Source organism: Juglans regia, chromosome 10, assembly GCF_001411555.2.
Source record: "Juglans regia cultivar Chandler chromosome 10, Walnut 2.0, whole genome shotgun sequence".
NCBI lineage: Eukaryota > Viridiplantae > Streptophyta > Magnoliopsida > Fagales > Juglandaceae > Juglans > Juglans regia.
Genome location: NC_049910.1, coordinates 32,973,762 through 32,994,257, shown reverse-complemented (window position 1 = coordinate 32,994,257; position 20,496 = coordinate 32,973,762). Strand labels below are relative to the sequence as shown.

At 33.1% G+C, this 20,496-nt stretch overlaps 1 protein-coding gene across 1 annotated transcript; it reads right to left on the bottom strand.

Moving 5' to 3' along the window:
• Positions 1-5,982: 5,982 nt before the first annotated feature.
• On the bottom strand, positions 5,983-9,337 carry LOC109009766 (cytochrome P450 734A1-like). The gene is made up of 5 exons (XM_018990380.2): positions 9,055-9,337; positions 7,896-8,119; positions 7,565-7,809; positions 6,887-7,283; positions 5,983-6,450 (listed from the first exon to the last, which is right to left on the bottom strand). The coding sequence occupies exons 1-5, from the start codon at positions 9,335-9,337 to the stop codon at positions 5,983-5,985; spliced, it is 1,617 nt and encodes a 538-aa protein (XP_018845925.2).
• Between the last annotated feature and the right edge of the window lie 11,159 nt (positions 9,338-20,496).

Below are 20,496 nucleotides of genomic sequence, written 5' to 3'. Positions count from 1 at the left end.
TCAAATACAATCCCTACAGCAGGCTACCCTCACATTCCCAAGGTAAATCCAAATTAGCTAGCGAGACAAGTTTAAAAATGCCTCTACAAGCCAAATGAAGACAATGGCATGGAATTGCAAGGGACTAGCCCGTCCCAAAACAATCAGAAACTTAAGGGCTAGTATTAGGAAATATAACTTAGATGTAGTTTTTTTGTCGAAAACCTTGGTGACGGATAATCGCACCATATCTATTGTTAATAGTATAGGTTTTCACCATTTTGTTTATAGTCCTACTGTTTGTAAAAAAGGGGGGCTTTTACTCTTGTAGAGACCGGGTGTAGAAATAGAACCTGTACATATAAATATCAATGCAATCTCAGTTTTAGTCTACTCTGATCCTTTACACCAACCATGGTTAATTACTTATGTGTATGCATCAGCCCAATGGAACAACAAAACTAACTTCTGGAGCCACTTAGATTCTCTATATCAAGTTTTTTCAGGACCTTGAGTTTGTATGGGAGACTTCAATGACCTCATTAATCAGTCTGAAAAATATGGAGGGAGACCTATCTCTTATAATCCAAATAAGGGCCTCAAAGCCCTCATGGACAAAAATGGCCTAATCGACATTGGTTATATGGGCCCAAAGTTCACATGGGCTAATAACAGACATGGTAATGCACTCATAAGACAAAGATTAGACCGTGCTATTGCAAATCAAGAATGTAAACTATTTTTTTCAGATGCTACATTACAGCACCTAGCATTAAAGCATCAGATCATCATCTAATCTTGTTGCATACCACAACTAATATTCGCCAAGCCCCTTCATTCAAGTTTGAAGAATTTTGGACTAGTGAACCTTTAAACCACCAAATAATAAGTGAAGCGTGGAGTAAACCTCATCTGGGCAATCCATCCTACATTCTATGCAAGAAAATCAAGTCAACCAAAGAAGCACTCAAAGTTTGGAACAAAATTCATTTTGCGCAAATCAACCACAATATACTTCAGATTGAAATTGAACTTCTTGAGGTACAAGGAAATCTTATGACTCCCTCCAATCAAGAAATGAAAGATTTTTACAACACAGACTTCACAAGCAAAGAGAATATGAAGAAATATTATGGAGACAAAAATCCAGACTCACTTGGCTTACTTCAAAGGATCTCAACACAAAATTTTATCACTTGACAACAACTATCTAAAGAAGAAGGAATGCTATTGAATCAATCAAATTGGGACCAAGTAATTGGTCAATGGACTCTATTGTTATAGAATCTACTTTTAGTAATCATTTTAGCACTATATATTTCTCTTCAAACCCACTTGTTCCAGATCATTTGGATAATCTGTTTGATAAGCAAATCTCAGACATAGAGAATGAATCTCTAATTGTCATACCAGAAGAAAAAGAAATATTAGAAGCTCTAAAACAGATTCACAGCAACAAAGCTCCAGGGCCTGATGGAATGATGGTCCTCTTCTACAAGCACTACTGGCGTATTGTTAAGAAAGAAGTCATACTGGCAGTGCAAAATTTCTTTAGCAGTGGGCAGCTTTTAAAACAGATTAATCATACCAACATTGCTCTTATCCCAAAGACGTCAAGTCCAAATAATTCAAGCCAATATTGCCCTATTAGTCTTACAAATACAAGATTATAACCAAAATCATGGTCAACCATCTCTCCACTCCAGACAGCCTTTGTCCCAGGTAGAAACATTAAGGAAAATACTATCATAGCCCATAAGCTTTTTCACCATCTCAAAAGGAAAACAAGAAAAAAGGTTTGATGACAATTAAGTTAGACATGGAAAAAGCTTTCGATCAGGTGGAATGGAAATTTCTTTTTATAGTGATGAAAAATCTGGGATTCAATAAAAAATGGATAAATTTGATAAAGGAGTACATAACAACAGTGTCATTTTCCATCCTTATCAATGGTTCACCAATAGATTTCTTCAAATCTCAGAGAGGAATCAGACAAGGTGACCCAATATTACCCTTTCTTTTTATACTAGTCATAGAAGCTCTATCTAAAATCTTATTAAAGGCCGAAACTCAACAAAAACTAGAAGGGGTAGAAATTAGCAGAAACAGTCCAACAATGTCACACTTATTGTTTGTAGACAATGCAATTATCTTTGCAAAGGTAACAGAAAAAAGCGCTCAAAATATTTTAGAGTGTCTAGCAAAATATCAAAGTTAGTCAAGACAGGATAAATATGAGCAAATCTTCAATGTTTATTACTAGGAATACAAGCCAAACAATAAAAACATCCATTTCCCAATGGCTGCCTTATAAAGCAGCATCAACTAGAATGAAATATCTGAGAAATGGATGTAAAACTAGGGGTATAAACTCAAACTGGAAAATCGGTCCGACTCGAACCAGTTTTACCTGTTTTGAACCGATCCGGTCCGGAACCGATTTTTAAAATGTAAAAACCGGCCGGTATCGGTCCGGTTCTGGTTTTGGGATTTTTTGGACCGGACCGGACCCGTTGATTAAAAAAATTAAAAATAAAATATTTATATATAAGTTTTATACAAAATATTATATATATATTAAATATTAATATAAATAAGTTTTATATATAATGTATAATTATAAATTTATACATTAAATGTTAATTTATAAATTCATTTATATATACATATATATGAAATAATTTCATATTATAATTTATAAATTATTACATTAAATGTTAATACTAATATATAAGTTTATAAATAATACTAATAGTCTAATATAGACTATAGATTATAGTTATACTTATAATTAATACTAATACTTATAATTAATACTAAAAGTTTTTATAATTAATACTAAAAGTTTTTACTAAAAAATTATAACTAATACTAATACTTATAATTAATACTAATTTTTTTTTTTTATAAACAAATTTTTAATGACAAACTGTGAAATATATATTATAAAAAGACCAGAAACCGGTAAAACTGGAAGTACCGGTTTAGGAGGGTAACCGGTGCGTAATCGGTTTTGGAAAATACAAAACCGATACATACCAGTTCGGTTTTAGATTTTGTCCAAAATTGGACCGGTTACACCCCTAGGGCTTACCCACCTCGTTCAATAGAAGCAAAAAGGGAAACTACAATGAAATGCTAACCAAATTGGGGAAAAAATTGGAAGGTTGGAAATCAAAACTATTAGCCCAGCCAGGCAGAACCATGCTAATCAAATCTATAGTAAGTACGATACCAACATAACATATGAGCTCATTCCAGCTGCCAAAATCAATCTGCAAAACACTTGATACAGCCTTAAAAAATTTCTGGTGGAGATTCCAAAAAGACAAAATTTATAATTTGACACTAAAATCCTGGAAACTATCTGTCTACCGAAAAAGAATGTGGCTTGGGTATTAGATTGATGTTGAAGATGAATCAAACAATGCTAGCAAAAACAGGATGAGCATTAAGTGGACCTAGAAATGGTTTGTGGCACTCAATCCTAACTGCTAAATACACAACATTCTAAGAGGCAACACAAAAGGCATCTGATTCTTGCATGTGAAAGGGAATACTCAAAACAAAAGACTTGCTCAACAGAGGTCACTGCTACCAAATTTATAGTGGAAAATCAGTAAATATCTGGTCAGATTCATGGGTTCCTTCATTGAATAATTTCAAACCACAACAAATCCAAGGTATGGCCCTAGATCTTCCAACTCTTACAGTTTCAGATCTCATAAAAAGTAATCCTCAGATTTAAGATATTCCAAAAATGCAAAATCTCTTTAATCAGGAAAGTATATTAGAAATATAAAAAATCACACTCTCAGCAAGATCACATGAGCAGGATAAAGTTGTTTGGACACTAAGCTACAATGGAAAATACTCAATCAAAACAGCTTATCAGGCAACAATGCCAGCCCAAGTGACAACCCAACATGATCCCTCAATATCACTATTCAAGCTAATGTGGAGCCATAAAATCCATGATCGCCATAAACTACTGATTTGGAAACTACTTTGCAATTTTTTTCCTATTAAATTACGAATTGGTAAATTCATTTCCCATCAAGAATCTAAAGAATGTTCACTCTGCACCAGGAGAAAGAAACTCCAATGCATCTCTTTGTAGAATGTCCTATCATCATAAATATGTGGCAACAGAGTAGTTGGCCCTTAAACCTTGCAAGTTTGCCAATTGATTCTATATCAGACTGGATCAGAATAATCATTTATCCAGAAAAAGAATTGCGACTTCAAAAAGAGGAAAGACACCACTTCCAACTATTTGCGGTTATAATACTAGATTTTATTTGGAGAAAGAGAAATGACATCATCCACAATAACACATCTTTATCACTTGAAGATGCAAATATCCAGCTCAAACACATATATGAAGATTATAAAGAAGTTTGGAAAGAAAAACTAAAACAACATAGTAAAGAATAAGAATGGAAACCTCCTCCTCCAAATTATCAAAGTTTCTCTTTTGATGCAATAGTACGTGACCAATTCTCAGTACGTAGCTTCAGCAATATGAAGAAACCACAGTGGAGACATTCTAAAAATAATAACGGAAAAGGTACATACCACTATCCCTTTAGTTGCAAAAGCGATGGTAGCGCTGCTAACATCCAACATGGCTTCCACTCAAAGTCTAGCGATAATAGAAGGAGATGTCCAATCGATAATTACATCCATTGAAAGCCCAGATTCCACTCCTTTCTTGAACATCTCAACTATCATTGAGAACATTCATCACATCTCCCAACATCATCGAGACTATAAATTTGCTAAAATACATCGATCTCAAAATTGATATGCGCACTCAGTGGCACAATGGGTATATACCAACCATATTTTTGGAAGCCTATTCTTAGATAAAATTTATAATTGCTTCTTGTACATTGATAGTGGAAAGGATCCACCTTAGACTTTTGTATTTTTTCTTATTTATAATATGCTTGATTAGAAGAAAAAAAAAAAAGCCAAAGGTTCCCTATTTTGTTTGTTTTCGTGTGTCACAAGGTACCCAACCATAATTAGATCAATTCCATATGAAAGATCACAAATGCTATTATTATATATCATCTTGTTCACTAAGGACAGATACCTTTTCACTTGTTTTTTTTATTATAGTAATTGATATATTCAAAATGACAAAGTTCCATTGAGGTGTGAAGGGTCCAAACAAACGACTTCATTATATATATATATATATATACACACACACACACTAGGCGGGAGCAACGTGCAAAGCACGTTTACCTAGTTTTATGAAATGATTATTTCTAAAAAATAATATATATTTTATAAAAATGATTGATTTCACTTAATAATTTAAGGCATAGTGGAGAAAATCTCAATCTTATTATCCGGAGACCGTTTGTTAATCAATATCTTGATTATGAGATTATGTATTGATTATAAAGGGTAAAATCTCAATCTTATTGCTTAAGTTACCAATATAATTATTGTTAAGTTGGCGTTGTCACCACCTTAAAACAATGATTTAAGGGAATTACAGTGTGTAATAAATGATTTAATTGGTATTCATAAATAAAAGAAAAAAATCTTCCATTTTTGATTGCTTAAATAGAACCATCATGATCTGCATGACATGAAACACAAAGCAGATCCAAGTGGTACAATAAAAATTCAGTGCTTGAAGAGAGGATGATCTGTAATATAGCTTGACTGCCATTACATATAATATCCAACCAATTAAAATTCATAATAATACAAAATGAGTTTAAATTGTGTAAAATATACAATACATGAGAAATTGTTAGCCATGCATCTACTAAATGCATGCATGCATGCTTGATTCAAGAGCTAGCAAAACAATTCATGACTCATATCATGTCTCTTAGTTCCTATATATAGATATCCCAAGAATTATTAATATTTCAAATTAATTAATTAATTAGCACCTTATAATTAATAAGCAAGGGAATTATTATATTTATACATGGGTATTTTGGTCACTCAACACATGAGCATCATATATATATATTAAAACCCTTGATTTAATTTGGGCCCCACATAATGGGGCAGAGATTGGAAAAGAACGGGTGCACCGTATTGTGGGCAAAGGATCATCAAGACCGTCGGTGCATGCCTATAGGTTGGGGCCAACCTAAAGGAGAAGCGTTGCAATATCATGGAGACTGCTAATTTGGTCTGCAACATTGCTAAGTTTTGTCCGATGCACATCCGGACTCCATGCCCAAATGGAATGAACGCCGTTGGATGCTTAGCTCCGCGAGAGGCCCCGCCTCCATCAGAGAATCGACCCGGGTTGAATTCATTAGCATCGTTGCCCCACACGGCTTGATCGTGATGAACGGCTAAGATTGGAACCAAAATCTCGGTCCCACATGGGACCTTGTAGCCCCCTAGATCCACGTCAGCTTTGGCACGTCTGATTGTTGCAATTGCTGGAGGGTACAATCGGAGGGACTCGTTCAAGATCATGCTCAGCTGTACATATATACATATAGAAAAATGTTAAATCATGTATTTAAAAAAATTTATAAAAAATTTACTCTGATATGTTAAAAATCATAAAATTTAAAATTTAAAATTTAAACTTTAAAAAAAAATTAACAGAATGAATCTTATAATTAAGTAAAATTGTAAGTACACGTAATACTATGTATATTTGTCCTTGAAAACCAATTCATCCTCAGCGCTGATTCGAAAAGACAAAACTGCCACTATATATAGGTTCCCACCATTAATATTGGAGCAACATACAATATTAAAACCAAAAGGTGGCAGTGTGGTTTTTCCCACGAAACAAACATGTGCGAATTAAGAGACAAAAACATGATTCTTTGTCGTTACTATATAACTACTAATACATGAAAATAGTAATATAATTAACATATTTACTAATCATGTATATCTTGCTTACCATCTTGAGCTTGACAACATCATCTTTGTTGGGGACATCACGTGTCCCACACACCCTCAGAACCTCCTCACGTGCCTGTACCTGCCAGTGTGGGTGCATAGCCAGAAGAACCGTAGTCCACGTCAGAAAATTTGATGTGGTCTGTTTGCCGGCAAAGAAAAAGCCCTTGATTTCTTCCACAATGTCATGGACAGTAATTATACGTGATGAGGGGCAAGACTCTGATGCCTGAATCATCAGCCCCAGCAGATCCTTTGGAGTTTTCTCCTGCATTAATAAATCTCCATCATGTGAATTATAATTCTTATATTTCCTCCTTTCAATAAGCTTCATCACTGATTTCTTGATCTCCTTATCCAACTTCCAAGAAGTTATGTTTCTCTTTGTGGGTAGGAATCTGAAAAATAACAAAAAGAAAAAGGAAAGGTCAAATTTATTAGGATGGTTATGACTGGTCATCCGAGTTTCGGCTCCGAAATAGGTATATCCAGACAGGAATTCGGGTTTGATTAAAGTCAATTAATTCTGAACAAACTTTTAGTACTTATTACCTGTGACGTCCACCTGATCATAAGGACATGATATTGTGTGACAAAGCACACGTAAATGCGTAGTACTAATCATTCCCAGAACTTGATTGATCTAATCGATTAGAGAGAGAGGGAGAGAGAGTTTGACCTGTAGCCAGGAATGAAGACTTTTTCATAACCATCAGCAACAAGCTCCATTTGTTGAGCTTGAAGTCGGAAAATGGCCTTTCCATCTTCATAGCTGCAACCAAATGCTGTTCTGGTAATGACATCTTCTGCCAGTGTTTGGAACCACTCTGAAACTTCAATTTCAACCTCGCCATATGAGTCTGACATTGCTACCCATTTGTCCAACATATCCACCATGCTCTTTGCCAACTCTGGAATCAACAGCTAAACATGTACAGAACATGCAATAAATGAATGATGGCAAGCGCGCAGTCATTAATAGGGTAAGTCTAATATTTGAATTAACTTACTTTGAGGTTTTCCATATGGAAGGTAGGAGTGATGATTTTTCTGTGGTGAGCCCATTTTGGTCCCTTGAGGTTAAGGAGGCCATCACCTTCGAGCTGTTTAACGAGTGGGTGAGCCTCAATCTTCTCATACAAGCCTGAGTTGGAGGTGAAGATATCCTTGATCAGGTTTGGGTCGGATATGGTGAGACGAACTGTGGGTCCGAACCACACAAGAAATGTTGCACCTGTAATTAATGCACGATCGACACATAAATCTTATGGTAATAAATGTAATGAAAAACTAGATGGAGACCAGGACATGTAAGTGGAAAACATTGGGGTGTAAGTATATATGAGGTCTAGCTAAAACGGACATGAGGAAAAGGGGAATGACAATCTATTCCTAGTAGACATATGCATGGTGTAGACCCTAGACACATGTATACACAGAGAGACAGAGAGACAGAGAGAGAGAGAGAGAGAGGAGAGAGAGAGAGAGAGAGATGCAAAAGGAAAATGAGGATAGGAAGAAGACAGCTAAAGTATAGCAACTACCAAACATCCGACTTCATAGTAAAAATTCAACACGAAGCAATAAGACAAACGAAAAAGGACGAGAAGATTGAGAATCTAGCTAGTAAATGAAAACACCGCATCTAAGGGGGTCAACCACAACATTTAACTGAGGACTCATGATCAGTAGTTTCATTGTTTTTTTTTTTTTCTCTGGAATGGGAAAAGTCATAGACATAGAAAATTTACTACATAAAGTTTTTTGAATTTCTTGTAGAAAGATGGCCATCTAAACTATGAGCTTCAACATCAAGCATCTAAACTCAAGAAAAGCCAGAAAAGTTAAAAAAATTAAGTACCCTAACTGAAACCGGCCGGCTAAAGATCGAAACACGATCGTAACTGAAAGGAACGACCAGAACTACGACGATTAGCAAGCTGACGAAGAGAAGATATATGACTCAGAAAACCACCATTATAATACTTTATAAATGTATCCAAACTATTTACATAAAAAAAAAAATCATCATCTATTGATTATTAATAAACCCTGACATGTTAGAAACAAAAGTAAAAAGAATGACTGGTTTTGTGTGTGTTTTTGTGTGAGGGAGGGAGGCAACAGGGAGTTTCAACGATTACAAAAAGAAGAGAGAAAGATTAGTACCATAGATTCTTTTCCAGTGATGGTAGAAAGAGAGGACTCTGGGGAGTATGTTGTGAGAGAAAGGCATGGGCTGAGAGGAAGCATTCAACATCATTACCCCCAGTTCTTTGACATTTCCAATGAAGAAACGGTAAGGAGGTCCTCTGATCCCTTGCCTGGAGAAATGCTCTTCAATTTTTCTGGGTCTCCACCAAAGCAATACAACGGCCTTTCGCAGAAACACTAAGAACACGAAACATATGACAAGAAGCTTTAGCCAAAACGAGATCAGCTGATCCTTCATGTTATCTATTTCAGGTTGAATTCTGTAAAGCAAGAGAGCAGATTCTGATCGTCTGTATATATTTACAAGCACAGCTGCCAGCTTAATTGCTTCTTATATATATACTTATATATATATATATGTATGTATGTATGCATGCATATGTAACTTTTTGTATGGTACTGATCTGCCTTCAATGCTCGCTACACTACATGTAAAATTGCGCAATATACATTATTAAAGATTAACGAAGTTAATTGCATATATATTAAGTTTTGATCTTCATCATCTTTAAAATTAGGTTTAATACCTGTTTTCTCTTTTCTCTGCTTAGTTATAAATGCAAATCACACTGTAAAAAGTAATAATGATCATTTACATGGGTTAGATGCTAAATTGGTCCTTATGCTAGCTTTGCCTTAAAATTTGGAAATTTGGAAATTGCTATACACTATAAGGTTTGTTTGGATAGAGAAACAATTTCATCTCATTATTACAATTTTTTCAGATTTTTACACAAAATATAATAAATAATTCAACTTTTTCAAATCTCAAAATAATACTAATATTAAAAAAAATAATATTCTAATAATATTTTATTCAACTCATCTAAAATCATCTCATCTTATCTCATTATCCAAACGAGCCCCTAAGTCTTCATTTCCAGTGGGACGAGTTCATGGCATTGCCCATCAACATTTGAGCTTGATATTTATACAAATAATAGATGATCCTCACTCAAATAATCTGGGACTAGTATTGATATATATACACATTAATTCACACACTCACATATACATGACTAACATAATGGAAAGCTAGTACTAGTGTCGTATTTACAAAGTGAGATAAGAGTATAATGTGAGTTCATTCTGATCCAGACCACCTGGAGGGTGGCTAGGCAAGTACCGGAGGCCAGGAAGAGCACCCTGCCCATTGTATTATTTGTATATATATGTTAATATATAAGTTTAGTTTTTTAAGATTTTTCATTTTTGAATTTGTTTTTTAAATTTTTCTTTAATATTGTTTTAAGTTGTTACATATTTTCAGTTTTTTAAAAATAATATTGTTGATCATATAATTAGGTGATTTTTATTTTTAAACAAATGCATGACAGCATGCATGGCCGGCCTATTAATTAACTTACAAATGTCAAACTCGCCGGCCTCAAGTAGAAAAAGGGAGTAATTTGACTTCGAATTAAGAAAAAGAAAAAGAATAGGCAACATGCATGCAAGTTGCTGCTGGGAGATCGTATGAGCTGGTCATCATGTATATTTTAATGATTTGTTTCTAAATATAATTAATTAATATATATGTGTCATACGTACCAAATAATATGATGTTTAAGATGATTAATGAAAATTTATCAAGTTTTGTCTCCCCTCCTATATATATATATATATATATATATATATATATTATCTCATGTGTTCGTACGTACCAAATTTATGATTCGGTATTAATTAAGTACCTATAAAAAATCTCGAGAAATTGACGTAAATAATAAATAAGCAAATAAAAAGAAAAAAGAGTCATCCCCGACTCCCGTTGGTGATTCGAGCTTCAATTCGGTGTTTATCGCGTTCATCCATAACATAAATAATAAATAAGCGAATAAAAGTAAATAAATTAAGGAAGGCACAAGAATTTACGTAATTCGGCATAAAAGCCTGTGTCCACAGGTTGTTAGGGGCAACATCTAGTACTATATTAGGTGATGATTTTACAATGTCTCATAACGTCACATATCGCTCAATACAATAGAAAAATTTAGTCTCGAGAGGGTTGGTGGAGACTGCATGAAGAGAGCATGTACAAAACCTGTCCAGAGTCCCCCCAAGTTGTAGGAGAGCTGCTCCTTATATAGATGTTATTTTCTTAAAGTGATAGAGTCCAACTTGACTTGTGATATATTTTCCTTTTAAGAATCTGAACTAATTTATTTACCTTATCTCTTTCCGGTTTTATCTATTGGGCTTATCTCGTACCAGCTTAGTGATAGGTTTTCAAAATGTTTGACCCAATCAATTTAATCCCTAACATCTATAGATAAAGATCTGAATATATATATATATATATATATATATATATATAATATGGTATATATAGCGTACGAAAATTTACAATTAATTAATCTTTCTTTGACCAGAGATATTAAATCCATTTAAAAATGCTATCATAATGCATGAGGGCAAAAATGTACAAGCTGACTATATCATCTAAAAATTAAAAAAAAAAAAAAAAAAACAGATCATATGATCTGTATCAATGAAAGATCATAAGAATTTATAAGAGAATGAATTGCAGGATCTTGGCATGGAATTAATTTGATATACGTGCGTACGTACCTACAGCTAGGAGCTGCTAGCCATATTAATAATGGTTTCGAAAAACTAGTGCATGCAATATATATCGTACGTTGACAAGAAATTAGGTAGAGGATGTTAGAGGATGCAGACAATGAATAATATTGGAATAATTCATTTTACACGAGAGCTAATAATTTATATGTTAGGAAAAATTTGTATTATATATAGTCTCCAAATTAAGGGATATTGATCAATTATTAATTCTAAAATGTGTTTGGTTCACAAAGAGATATCGCAAAATAAGATTCACAAGTTGATGTGTTTTATTATGTACAGAACTGATCTTTTTATTGTAATGACGATTTAACGTATCATATTTAGTTATATCAGTTTGTAAGATATTTTTTGGATCATCTCCTATATTTTGTATCGCATAGTTTTTGAATTTCCAATAATATTGATTTTTTAAAATTATTTGTGAGTCACTAATTAGTTATATATATATATATATAATGCTGAATTAATTAATATTAACAGCACCCGAACCAAGTAGCTAGCTAGTTAAATTAATTATTAAAAATTACAAAAAACCTTAATTATTAATGGTCTTCCAAAAACTGTAAAATTAGGTTTTCAGGAAGCTCATCATGTAGCAACGAAGTTTAGTAAACCATACATATTCTGCATGTAAAAAAAAAAATTAATATTCGAACAAATCAAATTAATGTTACAAACATATATAAAATCATGCTACGGATCATCGACGAGCTGTTGCTTGAAAACATTCATGATCTCTACTGGTACATTATATTGAGACTAAATTAATTTAATAATTATTAATACCTTTTTTTTTTTTTATCACCAAGAAACAAAAAATAAAGGCGCCTTTTATATATATATATATATATATATATATATATATGTTTAATTTCTTCGGTCTTGTATATATATATATATGCATATGTATTAAACAATATTCATATAATTATATATAGACATGAATATGACACTGATCATGACAAATATGCATGATAGATGCTGCAAAATGGTCCCAGGCCACATATAATATACCATGTAGAGTCAACTGAATGATCTCATTCTTTTCCCAAATTAATCTATATATATATATATATATATATGTGTGTGTGTGTGTGTTCTCTCATATATATAATCAAAACAGAATTAGAAAATCTGATATTGTTGATGATTAGGAGTTTGAACGAGCTAGTGATTTGAAATAATAATAATAATAAATAAAGAATATAAACGGGTTGATTTGTGAAGAAAAAGATGATCATCAATATCCCCAAATCCAAAACCTTAATAAAAATATATAATCCTAAATGATCTTAATCATATTAAATTTTGAAGTGATCCTCTTTTAAACCCATTTCACCAATATATATAGATCAAACTGATCATGTGTCGTATATATATTGATCAGTAGAAACTTAAATGGTATTCTTATATAATCGACATCTCTTTATCATTATCTGGCATTTTTTAATTATTTGATGGCACGTCAAGAGACCGATTAAAATCATGAGGATGAGGATGATCAAGTCACTCGATTGGATGAGTTCCCGCCGGCCAAATCAAGAATACTGTTCATGTTCATTGCTGATCATAATAATGCTCTGATGATCTGATTCTTATGAACATCTTTAATTTGTTTCATAGTTGTATACATAACGCGTATATATAAATGTCAAGGCCGGAGGGCCAAGTATATAATTTAAGTAGTCGTTGTATAGTCTTCATGTGCTACTTAAGCTTCCAGAAAATTAAGAGTACATTAATAAAGTGTGAAGGGTGTAGCTAGAGACTAGAGAGGAGAGAATAGGGAACAAAGGGTGTTGTTCTTTTGGAACGTTGCTCTTAAATTTGTGCACATGGGAACAAGGCTGTCTATTTTAGGGTTTCTTTCTGTGCTTTAGGTGGGGGAAATATGCTCTGGTTGACCCAACAAAGGGTGCCCGCTTAGAGGTACCTTTCCTTAATCTTGTCTTAATATGCCCAAGACATGTTGGATCCATGTGGCCCTAGTCATGGGTCCTACTATTTTTTTTTTTTTAAATGCAAAATTCACTAAGTTTGTCCCTTTTTTAGTGACTTGGAATGATTTAAGCCATTAGAAGCAAACGGTGCATGCATGGCTGAATATTCACTGCTTGCTAAAGTTAGGGTATGTTTGAATAGTGAGATGAGATTAGATAATTTTAGATGAAAGTTGAATAAATATTATTAAAATATTATTTTTTAATATTATTATTATTTTGAGATTTGAAAAAATTAAATTGAGATTTAAAAAAATTGATTTGTTTATTATATTTTGTGTAAAAATTTAAAAATTTGTCATGATAAAATGAAACACTCTCTGAATTCAAACCAACCGGCCTTAATCTCAGCCATGCATGCAGATTGAACAAAGTAATTGTCATTTCTTATCTATTTCACTGTACTTGCGCGGTGATGGCCGGGTTTGAACCAAAAAAAGAGCATACAGGCAAGTGATAAAACCCACACAAAAAGTAGATCTAGGAACTTCTAATTAAGCCACAAGCAAACTTCCTCTTCTTCTTCCTTTTTTATGGTTGTTGACTTTTTTCTTGCATGCAGTCTTATGCAGCGTCGTTCTAGATTTGAAACAAGGGCTTCCGGCACAATTTTCAAATAGCACGAAGCCCGTTTTAGAATTAAGCTCAAATTAAGCGGACGTTGTGTGTGTGTGTGTGTGTGAGAGAGAGAGAGAGAGAGAGCATCGCGCGACCAATAGTATATGATCAGTTCAATGACAATTAATCAAGATCTGAATTCGTCCTTGAAGTTCTGTTCACTGCATGTCCAACTTTAGTTAGACATATAGAGAGAATCAAGGGCAAAAACAAAATAGAGATCGAGAATCAAGAAGGCATTGCCCTACAAATATTTGCCGGGTATATAAAGGACCTGATCGATCGATCGATGACAAACTAGAATATCCAATCACATAACTGAGGCATGGATTTTCGAAAATGACCAAAATATTATTAATCCAACCAAGAAAAGCCTGCAGCCGATGATGCTCAGGCCTCATGACCTTGTTGCTTTCACATTAGATCAGGTAGTACTAGACCTACTGTTAATCTATATTGCGGAAATTTCCGTGTGATCTCTCCATTTTCTGAGTTTTTATAGCTAGGGAAATTATTTTTGTTCAAATTACTGGTACAAATTGCTAATTATAAGTCAGAAAATACATCAAACATATCCGACTTTTACGGCTCGTTTGAATAGTAAAATGAGATGAGATGAGATGAGATGGTTTTAAATGAAAGTTAAAAGTTGAATAAAATATTGTTAGAATATTATTTTTAATATTATTATTACTTTGAGATTTGAAAAAATTGAATTGTTTATTATATTTTATGTAAAAATTTGAGAAAGTTGTAATGATAAGATGAAATTAAATAAGATGAGATGAGGTAGTTTCTGTATATCCAAACGAGCCCTAGTGATAAATTCAGATCAGTAATTATACTTGTACAACCAATTTTACAACTTTTTATACAACCATATTTTAAGATTGTAAAAATGATTGTATGTCTCTCATTTTCCACAAATTTATTACCAAGTACTACTTATAGTACGCAGCTTATAATCACTATGTACATTATATATAACAAATCGGATTGTAAAGACATGGAAGAACATGTCTCCAATTAATTAGAGAGAATGAAGACTAAAGACTAATGACTACATTACTAATTAAAATAAGCCATGCATCTACAATACCTAACAATTAATTTCGATATTTCTTGACTAAGAAATTAAATTCGTGAGAAAACTTATAATTGGGCGCAATAATTTTAAGGACATTGAAAATGAAAAGGACTATAAAAGATGAAGTGGTGGTAGGATGAGCACCAAGTAATGAAAACTACTGATCAACATGTTAGAAAGCTAGGCAGAAATACCTAACTATAAGTGCGTACTACGCCTATGAAGTTCTCCTATACGTACATTTTGGACATTATTGATATTGCAGTTTTCATATAGAGAAGATCATATACCTACAAAGAGATCTTATAAAAGTAAATCTACAAATTGATATAACTTCATATGATATGTTAAATCTATTTTACAATAAAAATAATTTTATAATTTAGCATACCACATCAAATCAAGCCAGTTTGTAAGTTTACTTTTGTGGGATCTCTTTGTAGTTAAATATACATAGCTAGGTAGATGAAGATCTCTTTCTACAAAATAAGAAAACAATCACCGGATCAGTCCATTGAAGCTCGAAAGATTGAGAATATACTCTGAAATTTAAGTCAATCTATATTTTTGTTAATCAATGGAGAGTTTTTTTTTTTTTTTTTCCAGTCCCCTTTAAATTATGGGATTCCAATAAACAAAATCTATAGATGTTTGTCTTATATATTAGGTTTGGAGTTGTTGGTTCAATAAAGTGGTTAGTTTGTAAAAGGTAGCACTACTGAAGGATTAATTCTAATGTAATGAATTAGAGTCATGAATTTTATCGTCGGACCACTAATCATTTATGTCCCAACCGCTATAATTACCCATCCAAAAAAAAAAAAAAAAGAAGAAGAAAAGAAAATGCATGGTAAAGTACTTGAAGAAACTTACTTCGGAAAAGAAAAGAAAAGCTAATTAATTTGAACTGGAGTACTATTGTACAGTCATGAAGTCACGACTTCAGCCATGGGAAGTTACCCGATGGGGCCATCCCAATCTTGATGAGGGCAAGCAGGGAGGAAATTAGCATAGAGCAAATCACATGAGCTTCCAGATTTTCTTATGTATGTATGTATACAAGGGAGGCAGCAGGGGTCAGGTTTGTTTTTTAGTACAAAGATAACAAGCAAAGGCAGATTAATATATGAGAAATGTTTTAGCTACAAAGAAATTCTACAAAAATAAATCCATAAACGTCTGACGTGGTTTGATGTAGTAAGTTAGATTGCAAAGCTACTTTTACTGTAAAGTAGATCTAACGTATCATATGAAACCATGTCAGTTTATAGATTTACATTTATAGGATGTCTTTGCTTCTATAGCTTTCTCTACATACATATTTCTCAACCACCACCCTCGTGAATGGAGGACATTGAAACCCTCTTTTACAATTCATTGCCACGAATATCTTATCTATAATCTTTTTATTTGCAAGTCAATGCCAAGGATATGACGATATATAGGAGCTAGTTTGTAAAGGAAGTTTAGAATTCTTAATGTTGAACTTTTTCAATCTGACATGTCAGCGTTAATGTGGCTGATCATGTATCCTCCACAATGAATTGAAAATAATGAAGATTTTATTTTCCCTTTCTTTCCTGCTTCTCATATTTTCTCATAAACATCCAGCTTCCTATATACTGTGGTTTAACTTTGTGAAAGAAGTTCTAATACTACAAGAAGATAGTACTAAGTTCTCTAGCCATTAAACCATGAGTAGATCAAGCTAAAATTATGTGGAGAATGTCTTTCTTACTATCTTGCAAGTAGAAAAGACTCAAAGCGAGAATGAAGGTGCAAAAGTTGAAAATCCAGATCATCTCTCTCTCACACACACAGAGACAGAGAGAGGGGGGGACAATAAATTCAGGTTTCCCTAATCTCAAGCTCCCATCATCAGCACTGGCCGGAGCATATGGCATAGAGAAGGACAGTTGCTTCCTATCCTTTTCTTTATGGCCCTCCAGTTTATGAAATACAGGCAGGCGGCAGCATTGCATTTCCCAGCTATCACAATAATGCTCCCTATCTTACCCTACCATGACGACTACTCCATATCTGTGTTCCCTTCTCATGTATTTGAATTTCGTATATTCACATGATGATGCATGTTTTCATAAGTCATCAGTACTAGTCCTCCTCCCGGCCTCATGATCTCTTCATTTCCTTGTAATCTGATTTGCTTGGGGGACATATCACATATGATTTTGTTTTAAAACTTTTTGTATTCGGGACAGAGAGTTTCTCCAATATTCTCATTCCCTTATGAGACTTATTTACCAACAAAATTAGCTTGCCTTATCCCTCTTGCTCCCTTGACCGCATCATTCAACAGCATACATATAATTAGGTGATAATGCCATTCTTTCATTTCAATTAATAAGGGAAAGAAATAAAGAAAAAAACAAAAAGGATGACCCATTGATGGCTATTGCAATTTGACGGCATCTGTCATGAAAAGTACCTATGAGTTCTTTATATAAATGATGCACAACATTTTACAAAATTCCCCTACACAAAAACAAATATGTCTCGCCTGTACTCAAGAAGTTGGTTTGTAAACACATCGCTAATTGTGAGATTCGTTATAATTATTAAAAATAATCATCATAATAATACAGTCATAGATTGTGCAAGCGTCGAGCATTCCTTTCGAAAATAAAAAAATCCACGTAACAAAAAAAATTAATTTATTAATAGTATACTCCACTTTTTTTCGAAAAGAGCATGCGCTGCACTTATGCACTTTATGACTTACAAATATATTTCTCTAATATAAAAACTTGCCCATCAGAAGAAATTACAAAAAAAAAAAAAAAAAAGACCATTTCACCGGAAAAGAAGCTAGATAGCGGGGGTCGGGGCAGAGGGACTCAGGGAGGCCATTCAGGATAATAGCAATAGAAACTGACTTGAGAATGGCTTGAATCAAATGGAGCTAGCCCAAGCTACTCCGACTACCGACCAACAGCGAAAGCCATGCACCCTTTTGATTGCTGCCTTATGGGGACTTTGTTTAGTAATAAGCTCTAGAATTAAGGACAGTGTCCTTCGGAGAGCACCCCACATATTTGTTGACATGCTGGCAAAGAGCAAGGAACAGCTTTCAGATGCCCCCACAGCGACCTCTTGGTTGGGATGATGTGGGCGTGCATTGAGTGCACTGTCCATACTGTTCGACCAAAAGGGGTCACTCGGGTGACTAAGTTTAAGCCTGAAGGCGACCTAGGACTAGGATTGAGTCATATGTTGCGGCAAAGGAGCAGCCTGCCTGCATTTCTTTCTTTTTTTTAGGCGTTGTGATAGGTGGAGACAGTACTGTGCATAGTTGTGCAAGTGGGAATGTGTCTTCTGGGTGTGCCACTGCCAGCACACATGCACCTACTTTTGCCATGTGAAATTCACATGCTATGAAAGGTATGCACAGCTTAAACGAATTTTCACAGGTGAGTGCAGGTTTTGGTTTTGTCGTTCTCTGTAGCCAGTACGCCAAATATATAGTAAATAAGGCCAGTGTTCTCACGTACGGTTCATACCTCTAATGTACCGAAAACATAACATTTGAAAGACAACAATTGAGAAATTACCAGAGGGTTCTGAAGTGTCTGCAATGGTGTTATGTTCTGAGTATTGGGCATGTTGATGTTGCCACTGCCTTTTCATATTGCAGGGTGCAATGGAGAGACCAGGCTCGTTACCTTTAGGTACGGTTTGAATAGTGAGATAAGATAAGATAATTTTAAATGAAAATTAAAAATTAAATAAAATATTATTATAGTATTATTTTTTAATATTATTATTATTTTAAAATTTGAAATAGTTGAATTATTTTTTATATTTTATATGAAAATTTAATAAAATAGTAATAATAAGATGAAATATTTTCACTATCCAAACAGGGTATTAGTGCTTGCTTTGTACGTTTAAGGCTTAAGTTCCATACTGGCCTTTGTTGAAATCCATGTGCATTTTGACTTTTTTTAATAGAGAAATGATATTTATAATTATAGAATGCACAAGCGTTACATATTCCTTTTAAAAAAATTGAATAAATAAGACTCATATGAAAAAAAAAAAATTTAATAATAGACCCATCTTTTTTAAAATGAATGAGCTTCACTTGCTCAACACATGACTGTATCAAGCATATTACTCTTTTGGAAATCGTAGAGTTCTTACTTTATGTTTGGGGAACAAAAACATACTAAAGCCTATTTGGATAATAACCACTGTTTTCAATTTTGTACCGTACCAGTCAGTACGACAGAAATTTTCCATACCGACCGTTGGGCCGGTACAGGAACTATATATGTTTCGTATAGGCCTAAATGTATCAGTTGTACCGGCCTCAATTTTAGCCTGTACCGGCCTATATTTCAACCTTCAGTTTTTTTTTTTTTTCATTTTTTCAAATTACAAACTTATTTTTTTACTCCGAATTCAGACTAGGCTATTTATAATTTATATATATGTATATTTATATATAATTTATTCATATATAGACTATTATTTTAAAATATAATTTATATATATAATTTATTCATATATAGACTATTATTTTAAAATATAATTTATATATATAATTTATTCATATATCGACTATCTTGAAACGGTATACAAAACGGTACTGGTACCGAAATATTTCATTCCAGTACCTTGACCGGTACGGTATTCAAAACATTGATAATAACAATCTTCATATTATCTAATCTCTTCTCATCTCAATATACAAACATAAAAAATACAAATATTTTTTAATTTTCAATTTTCAATTTTTTTTTTAATTATTACAACTTTTTCAAACTTCCAAACAAAATACAAAAAATAATTTTAACTTTTTCAGATCTAAAAAAAAATTATATTCTAAAAATATTTTAACTTTATAATATTTTTATTAATTTTTTTCTCTTTTTTCAAAAGGAATAAAACATTTTAATTCCAAATATTTTTAATTCATCTCATCTTAATTCAAATATCTCACTACTACTACTATTCATAAATTATCTCAACTCACTTTTTCTGATTTGATTGACCAATTATTTTATATTAAAAAAATAACGCAATCAATCACATTAATAAAACGCGCAAAGTATGTAAATGTAACTACACAGTTTTTGTTTT

Bases quoted from the DNA above. Each gene is read 5' to 3' on its own strand.
- LOC109009766 (XM_018990380.2), bottom strand. From the start codon at position 9,337: ATGAAGGATCAGCTGATCTCGTTTTGGCTAAAGCTTCTTGTCATATGT. The intron at 7,810-7,895 runs GTAAGTTAATTC...GTACATGTTTAG, and splicing joins TCCATATGGAAAACCTCAAA to CTGTTGATTCCAGAGTTGGC. The intron at 6,451-6,886 runs GTAAGCAAGATA...ATATATGTACAG, and splicing joins ATGTTGTCAAGCTCAAGATG to CTGAGCATGATCTTGAACGA.